This window comes from Pteropus alecto, unplaced genomic scaffold (genome assembly GCF_000325575.1).
Source record: "Pteropus alecto unplaced genomic scaffold, ASM32557v1 scaffold41, whole genome shotgun sequence".
NCBI lineage: Eukaryota > Metazoa > Chordata > Mammalia > Chiroptera > Pteropodidae > Pteropus > Pteropus alecto.
The window spans coordinates 1,012,908-1,021,704 of record NW_006430464.1 but is presented as its reverse complement, the minus strand read 5'-3'; the positions used below and the strand labels follow the sequence as shown (position 1 = coordinate 1,021,704).

Below are 8,797 nucleotides of genomic sequence, written 5' to 3'. Positions count from 1 at the left end.
ACCTCCGCTGACCCCGCCGTCCCCAGGTGTCCCACCTGAGTGCCCTGGAGGAGCGCTTCTCACGCCTGTGGACACAGTGCCAGCGCTGCCAGGGCAGCCTGCACGAGGACGTCATCTGCACCAGGTCTCAGGCCGCGCCCTGCCCCCCACACCCCCCTTATCTGGCCCTGGGGTCTCACCGGCCCCCGCTGTGGCCTGTGAACGGGCCCAGGCACACCCCAGCCCCCCCGGGGGTCAGGACCCGGGGCTGCTGAGTGGAACAGGGCGGGGTGCCCAGTGCCTGCCTGGGGAATGGCCCCCCAGCCCTGACCCCCTCCCGCAGGGTGGGGCTGGGCTTTCCCCAGGGAACAGGTGGGCGGGCTGGATTCCCACGCCAGGTGAGCCAGGTGACAGGTGATCTACGGCCGGTGGCCCCGGGCTTCAGCGGGCACCCACTGTTATCGGCTCCCCCCATGCCCGCTGAGCAAACAGCCGCCCCGGGAGGGGGGCCGGGCAGCCGGCCAGGGTCAAAGTTCTGGGCGCGGGCCTCAGGTGCAGCCCGGGCAGCCAGCCCTGACCCTGACCCCGCCCGCAGCCGGGACTGCCCCATCTTCTACATGCGCAAGAAGGTACGCAAGGACCTGCAGGACCAGGAGCAGCTGCTGAGACGCTTCGGGCCCCCTGGCCCCGAGGCCTGGTGACCTCTGACCTCGCGGGCTTCCCAGGGGAGGGCTTTGACGGATGGGACCAGCAGAGAATGAATAAAGATCTCTCTTTTTGTTACCTGGTGCTTTGTGGTTTTGGGGAGACAAGGTCCACTGTCAGGTGCTGGCCAGGGCAGGTTTTCTCCACTGGGACCCCTTGACCCCCAAGAGGCCCCCGCCGGACCCCCTGCCCGCCACACAGATACCTGGGCTCCTGCCTCTGCTACCAGCGTACGCCGCCAGGCCTGCCTCAGTGTCCCCCGGGGCCCTGAGTGGATGTGGGCACAGCTCTGCCCAGCCCACCCGCCCCGAGGGCCAGCTGGCTCGCCAGGTGCCGGCCTATTCCCTCCAGGCCGGGGGCAGCCCCCACACAGAGCCTCGCGGTCCCGGCACCACCAGGGGACACCCCGCCCTCATCACACACCCACGATGTTTCCGCTGTGGGGTCTCCATCTGCTTTGGGCCTGGGTTTTCCTCAGGGACCCTCGAGTTTACGACCCCCACTTCACTGACCCACGAACCGTGGGCCCCGCCAAATCTATGCCATCTCCACCCCTCAGGGTCACCCCCCACTCCCAACCATGGGGATCCCCAAATCCAGACAGCTCCTGGACCCGCCCTCTCCACCATGTGACCAAGAGGTTGTGCAATCCAGCCCCCTCCCATGACCCCCTCCCTGAGGGGAATTTCGAGGAGGGCCGAGCTGCTGGCACCCCTGCCCCCCAGGGGGCTGGGCCAAGGTATAAATAGGGGTGGCTAAGGGTGGCGGCTGCAGCCTGCAGCAGTGAACCCAGCCAACAGCACCATGCTCGCCTTGGAGGCCACACAGTGAGTGAGGCCCCTAAACCTGCGCCCCGGGCCGGCTGTGCACCCCTCTGGGGGGCTGGGGGGCTCGGCTCCGCGGGGGTCTGTGCTGGCTCCTGCCATTTCTGAGTCTCCCTCTCTTCCCTTCCCACCTTCGGTTCTTTCCTCCATCCCCTCCCTATCACCCCCTGACCCCAGAAGCCTTTTTGTGGGACACTGGCCTCCGGCCCTGCTGAAGTCTCTGGGCGGTGGGGACTTCCATGGGTGTCGCTCCCTGGCTCCCCTCGGTCCCGCTCACTGCTGCTCTCCACTTCCTGCCTCATCGTCTCTGTTTCTGGGTCTTTCTGCCTTGTGTCTTGCTCCTGTCTCTGTGTCTGTCTCAGCCTCTTTCCAGTTCTCCCTCCACCTGTCACCTCTCCTGTCCCCCATCTCTGCCTCTGGGGCTCGGTAACGCTTCCCGCATCCGTGCGTGAGAGTCTCCCCAACCTTTTTCCCTTTCCTGCTCTCTTCGCCCCCCCTTGCTGAGTCTGTCCCTCTCTCTCCATTGGTCCAAGGTGGACCCATTGGACCCCGCCGGCTAACGGAGGCCCCCTCCCTGCCCCCACTGGCCCGCTGGCTCCCACATCTCTCTGGGGACTTTCTCTCCCTCACTTTCCCTGCCCACCCCCCCAAGCCTCTGACTATGCAAATCCCAGGGGAGGGGGAACATTTGCCTGGCCCCCGCCTCCCACTTCCTGTCCCATGGGGGAGTGGGGGCGCGTGTGGCGGGGCTGGTCTCACACACGAACACGCAGCAGATGGGCTGCGGTGGTCACAGCTGCGGCCCCCTTCCCCCCGCCGGCTCGCGGCGGCCTGACATGCCCCTGCGTCTCTCTCCCTCCAGGCTCGAGGGGCCGCACTTCAGCTGCCTGGTGAGTGGGGGCCCCGGGCACCAGACAGGGGTGGGAGCGCCCGCGTGGCCTACTGGGACCTCCCCACCTCCAGCCCAGTGTCCGCCACCAGCTCCCGCAGGCCCAGGCTCTGGGCCCCGCTTTCCCGGAGCGGGGAGGCCTTCGTGCCCTCGACTTCCTGTCGCTTTTTCTTGTCTCCGCAAATCTCTTCACGCCTTTTCCTTCTCTCTGCCTTTTTTCCCATGTTCAAGTTTTTAACCTGTAATACAGCAGACGCACGGCACACTACACCGGACACCCACGGCGCAGTCAGGAACGACACCTCACTCATGGCCTCGAAGAGCACTCGCTTCGGCCACCCCTCCCTCAGCTCATCCCCGCCCTCCTCCAACGGGACGAGTTTTGCTTTTCCTAAAAAATCGAGGTGTCACTCACGGGTGGGTAAAGTGACACGCATCCGCGTGCGGCTGAACGAGGGTCTTATCAATCATGCACACACCTGTGTGGCCGTTAATGAGACAAAGGCCGAGGACATCCTGTCGCTCTGGAATAGCGCCCCCCCGCCCTCCGTGCGCCTCCCCGGCGACACCCGCTCTGACATTTCCCACCGTGCGTTAGTTTGGCCCAGTTTCGAACTTTCCATTAAGCGAATCACACAAGGTGTCCCCCCTTGGGTCCGGCTTCCTTCGCGAACACCAGGTGTCAGGTGCCGGTTCTTTGTCCTTGCTGCATAATACTCTACCGCGGGACCTCACCGCACTGTGTCCATTCTCCCGTCCACGGGCACGGGGGCCGCTCCCCCTTTGGGGATATTTGTAAAGCGGCTCCGATTATTCTCGAAGAGGCTTTCTGTGGACCGACGTGTTCGGTTCTGTCGGGCCAGCGGGATGGTACATACCCAGCTTTCGTCTTTGCGAGACTTTGCTGGTGAGACACGAAGCCGAACAGGGCTGGATAAAGGAAACGTTGAGACTTTGCCTCTGGGAGAGTATGTCCATCCTCTCGTCCTCCGCCTCCTGCCCTCGGGTGGACCAGGGAAATTCTTCTGCACCCCCCAGGCGCGACTGTGCACAGGGGCAGGGGCATGCTGGGGGTCCCGGGAGCCCACAGTCTTGGAGGGAACTGGCTTCTGTGTCTCCCGCCGGGGTCGCCCTCTGGGCCTTCGTGTGTGTCTGTGTCCTCTCTCTGTACCTCTCCGCCGCTGTCTCTAGTGCCTGCTCTCTGTCTCTGCCCCCTCGCCCTGTCTGTGTTTCTCCTCGAGATCCTGTGTCTCTCTCTTCCTCTCCCAGCCTCTTGCCACCCACCCCCCATCCATTGTGGAGTCTCCCTACTATTCTGGGTGGGGGGCTCTCTGCAGCCTCGATGACCCCTCTTTCTGCCCCCCATCAGTACCCAGATGGAATTTTTTACGATCTGGACAGCTGCAAGCACCCCAGCTACCCTGACTCAGAGGGGGCTCCAGGTGAGTGACCCTGGCCCAGCCCCCTCCCCACCTGCTCCTTGGACCCTTTCACAGGAAGGGGAGCTGAGGCCCAGGGGACACTGTCCCCTCACACAGCAGGACGAGATTAGCCCAGGCCTCCAGCCTCCTCCTTTTCCTCTCCCACCCATGCAAATCCTGGGGTCAGAGATTTGCACGGCCCACAATGGCCCCACTGTGCCGGGGGGCTCCCAGTGCGGGGGGGGGGAGGCGTGGCCAGACCTCCTGGCTTCTGACTCAGTGCCCTTTCCCCAGACTCCCTGTGGGGCTGGACCGAGGCCCCATTGGTCCCTGCCACCTCCTACGAAGCCTTCGATCCAGCCGTGGCCACCTTTGGCCACCCCCAGGGTGTCCAGCTCTGTTATGGACCCTCAACCTACAGCTCTGCGGGGAGCCTCGACCCCACCCCCAGCCTAGAGGCCCCAGGGCCTGGCTTCCCGGCGTACCCCACGGAGGACTTCACTGGCCAGGTGAGGGGCAGAGAGACCATCAAAATCTTCATCATTTGATCGAGGTGTGCTGGTGTCAGGCACTGCTTTAGAACCTGTGTGTGCGTTAGCCCCTTCGTCGCTCTGGCAAACCTCCGAGGTTGGGTACCATTACTGCCCCATGGCATTGACCGGCCGACAGAGGCACGGCTGAGCGGGGGGCTGCACGTACGGAGCTGGGGGCGGCCCAGGTCATCTGCATGGGGTGGGCTCTCATGCGGGCGGCCGGGTTTGCCCCAGCCACACCATGGAGATCAGAACTGAGGCCAGGGTGCAGGCCGTAAACCAAGCCCGGAGGGCCACTCGGGGCCAGGATGTGGAAGCCAAGGGCCAAGGGCAGAGGGAGGGAGAAAAGGGGACCCCGAGACTGCAGGTGACCCTGACCTCCCGCAGACCCTGGGCCCCTCGGCCTGCGCCCCGTACCCCAGCCCCATGCTGTCTGAAGAGGGGGACCTGCTGCTGGACAGCCCCGCCCTGGAGGTCTCGGACAGCGAGTCAGATGAGGCCCTAGTGGCCAGCCCCGAGGGGAGGGGATCCGAGGCAGGTACGTGGGAGCGAGTGGGGCGGGGCCGGAGGCGGGACGGGGTCTCCAACTGGAGATGGGAGGGGGGCGGAAGGACCACGGTTTCTCAAGCACCTGCAGTGCGCTCCAGCGCCGAGGGCACTTCGGCCACGGTCCCTGCTGGCTGTGGGACCGTGGGCTCAGGCCTCCGCCTGCCTGTCTGTGCCTTGGTTTCCCATGCGCACAGCGGGGATGACAGGAAGTGTCTGATTCTGGTGGCTGGGAGGATCAAGCGGGAGAAGGCGGGTAGCGAGAGCCACATGACAATCAGCGCATCTCCGCCGTCCTTCCCGATACGGTAGCAACAGATACAATTAAGGCGTGAGCTCCCACATAGTCAACCCTTGCTTCCCAGCCTCTGTGCCCAGCGTCCGTTAGGCACAGCCCCTGAGAGGCTGGGGCCATTGGCAGCTTCCTCTCTTCCGGCCTCAGTTTCCCACCTGTAAAACGGACGTCATCACCATCACCCCCAGCTCGTGGGGTTATGATGAAGACGAAATGAGCTCATCATCATAACGCGCCCGGCACGAAGTTCGTAAAAGTAACACACACACACACACACACATTAGCCTCATTCGTAGCCCAGCGCAGAGGGGTTCAGTTGCCACCCCAAGGTCACGTTTCTAAGCTGGAAATGGCAGAGGTGGGGTTTTGTCTGGTATGTGGTCCCCTGCCAAGCAGAGCACAGGATAGATGCAAATCGTGAGAAAGGAAGGAGGGGTCGGCCAGGGGGTCCTGGGAAGACAGCTTCAGGGAGGGGGAGGGCCTTGCCTCGGATGGGGGCGGGGCACAGACAGAACCAGGCAGGTGCATGTAACGGCCACCTCCTTCACCCCAGTTCGCTCGATGGGGAGACCGAGGCTCGGCGGGGGCGGGGCGGGCTGCCGCGGGATGGGCGTGGGGGGCGGCGCCCGGCAGGACTCCTCCCCTGACGCCTCCCACCCGCCACAGGGGCCCGCAAGAAGCTGCGCCTGTACCAGTTCTTGCTGGGGCTGCTGACTCGCGGCGACATGCGTGAGTGCGTGTGGTGGGTGGAGCCAGGCGCCGGGGTCTTCCAGTTCTCCTCCAAGCACAAGGAGCTCCTGGCGCGCCGCTGGGGCCAGCAGAAGGGCAACCGCAAGCGCATGACCTACCAGAAGCTGGCGCGCGCCCTGCGCAACTACGCCAAGACCGGCGAGATCCGCAAGGTCAAGCGCAAGCTCACCTACCAGTTTGACAGTGCGCTGCTGCCCGCCGCCCGCCGGGCCTGAGCCCAACGGGGTCTCCACGCCGGTGTCACATTGGCGTCCCCACACCCTAGGTCATAGGACCAGTGGACTCCCCACACTGGGGGGCCGGGGGGAATGCCATAATCCCTAAGCCCTGCCCAGGGCCCCTCTGGGATTCCCTTGTCATGTCCGGGATCCCCAGGATCTGCGTGGCCTGGGTCACAGGACCCATAGACGACTGTACCGTGTGTCTGTCTCTGGAGGGGGTGGGTCAGTGCTTCCAGAACCCCAAGAGCTTCTCTGGGGTCCCCTTGTGATGTCTGAGGTCTCCCATCCAGGCCGGGGACCTCTCTGAGACCTCTTGTGTGTATGATCCCCCAATCTCCCCCGGGGGAGGGTGAGCCCACAGGTCTCACACAAGGAGGGGGGTGCTGCCAGCACCCCTAAGCCCTGTCCAGGGTCTCTCTGGGATCCCTGCTTATCTCTGGGTTCCTCCTGTCAGCTCTGAAATCTTCTAGTTATATCTGGGGCCTCTGGGTCCCCTTTATCATGTCTCAGAGCTCTGTGCCCAGCTGCGACTCTTGTCCTATCTGTCCCCCCAAATCTCTTGATCACCTTCGAGATCCCCTGGTGCTCTGGAGCTACCTTGCCATCACTTTTTTTGTGTCTGGACTTCTCCAATCACAGCTAAGACAGCTCTGGGATCCTTTGGTCATGTCTGAAGACACTCTTGTCAGATCTGGGGGGACCTCAGTGAACCTTGTCAGCTCTGGGCCGCCTCTGGGGTCCCCTTGTCTGTCTGGGATCCTCCAATCGCATGTTGGCCAGCCCAGAATTTCCACCTGATGGGTGCCTTTGGGTACCGCAGCATCAGCCCTGAGGTGTCATGGGACTTTCTCCATTTCGGGGTGCCCTCCACAGGGCCACGCTGGGGATCATCCTGGCCACTCGGAAGATTTGTGGGTGATCTTGCTGGCCCCTCTTCCCATGTCATTACTAACTAGAAATCTCCATCTGGTGACCTGCCACCCTTTGTGGGGTAGATCAGGTGCCTCCAGTGGGTTTCCGCGGGTTCACTGCTGTTTTGTTTGTTTGTTTGTTTGTTTTGAAGGGGGGATCCAAATTAGCTGACATTTCAATAGAAGGAGATTTTACAAAATCCTTTACTTAAAACTTGACACGATGCAGTCACAGCGGGCAGGCTTCTTAGACCCTCCCAATGGGGCCTCTGTGCTCCAATCCCTCTCGGACCCCACCGCCCCTGGCTGTCATATTCCGGTGGCTTCTCTCAGTTCCCTGGGCCCCCAACCTCACATTTCGAGCCCTGGTGTGACCCAGCCAGAGGTGAAGGCTGAATGAACTGTGAGTGCTCTGGTTGGATCCCCCAGGGTATGAGAGGCCGCAGCTGAGGCCTGAGTCCCAGGCCCTTGAGCCCGGGCGGCTGACGGATCGAGGGTCAAAGACTTGCTGCTGCTGGGCCCCAGGTGTCCTTTCTATGAAAAGGGAGAGGAGGAAGATGGAGAAGGTCCCTTGCGGCCCTGTGGACAGGCTTTTGATCCGTCTCCAGAAATTCCTCCTCCCCCCCGCACTGACCGCCAGGAGGACAAGCAAGAAACATCACGGACTCACGGACACAGGGAGGGAAGAGCCTTCCAGGGGAGCACAATGTCTGGGAGCAGAGCCCAGACTGGGACCTGCCCTCAAGAGAAGGACGCCTCCACCCCCGCCTCGGGGAGGGGGCCCAGGCGGGTGGGGCTTGTGGGGGACAAAATGTCCTCCCCAAGGCCTCCTTTTGCAAATGAGGTCCTTTTTGCAAAAACTATCATCATTGCCCTGAGTATGGAATAAAATAAAATAAAGCAAATCAAGGTAGACTGACCTCCTAGGACCCTGTGTCAGGGACTGCAATGCTGCCGGTCTACTGGGGCCTGTCGGCCCTCGGGGACACTGGGACAGTGCGGGGGGAGAAGAGAGAGGTGATGGATGCGGCAGTTAGAGCCAGACCAGGCTGAGCTGGAAGGCTTGAGCTACAGGCACCGGTTCGCTTCAGTTTTTGTCGCTTGATGACTAGAGTTCTCGGCTCTCTCCCCGCTTCCTTCTCTCTCTGGGTCTCTGTTTCACACTCATCTCTGTGTCTACCCCTCTGGGTCTCTGTCCCCCTTTTCCAGATTTCTGTCCTCCCTCTCTGAATCTCCCAGCTCCTCTCTCTGGATACAGCCCTCTGGCTGGCGGGGCCTGGCGCGGTGCCGCTGACGCGGGAGCGGCGTGGCAGTCTGCCTGGCAACCCGTGACGTCATACGGAGGCTGCCGCCGGGTTGGCTTGGCGTTTCCTGGAGGCGGGGAAGTTTCCGGCTCATAGGGGGTTTTGGAAAAGGGGGAGGGGGAGGTGGTCAGAAAGAAAACCCAGAGGACTTGCCTTCCTTCACACCGGGTCCCGCACCCCGAGCCCCCCACACCTTTCCCTTCCTTCTCACGCCCACCTCTTCGCTTTCCTCCTATAATACCTGGGGTCCCCAAGACCCTCTCCTCTCCCAAGCTCCCCCCCGACCCAGGTCCAGCCACCATCACTCCCGTTCAGAAAGCCACAGGTCCCCCTGCCGGGAAGGGCGCCAACGTCCGGGCAGCCCTCCAGGGCCTTCCCGGCCTCCGCGCCCGCCCCCGGCGAGGACACCTCCGGTGCCC

At 63.0% G+C, this 8,797-nt stretch overlaps 2 protein-coding genes across 2 annotated transcripts in view; both read left to right on the top strand.

Moving 5' to 3' along the window:
- POLD1 (DNA polymerase delta 1, catalytic subunit) overlaps positions 1-762 on the top strand; it is a 17,939-nt gene extending 17,177 nt beyond the window's left edge. Inside the window, exons 25-26 of the mRNA XM_006905006.3 lie at positions 27-124; positions 575-762. Coding sequence (XP_006905068.1) covers positions 27-124; positions 575-680 — 204 coding nt within the window. The 3' untranslated portion in view covers positions 681-762. The remainder of the gene's footprint in view (positions 1-26; positions 125-574) is intronic.
- A 706-nt stretch (positions 763-1,468) lies between these two features.
- On the top strand, positions 1,469-8,297 carry SPIB (Spi-B transcription factor). Its single transcript, XM_006905005.3, has 6 exons — positions 1,469-1,511; positions 2,371-2,398; positions 3,767-3,839; positions 4,113-4,327; positions 4,739-4,889; positions 5,859-8,297. Exons 1-6 carry the CDS (start codon positions 1,489-1,491, stop codon positions 6,155-6,157), a joined length of 789 nt encoding a protein of 262 aa, XP_006905067.1. The 5' UTR covers positions 1,469-1,488; the 3' UTR covers positions 6,158-8,297.
- The last annotated feature ends 500 nt before the right edge of the window (positions 8,298-8,797 follow it).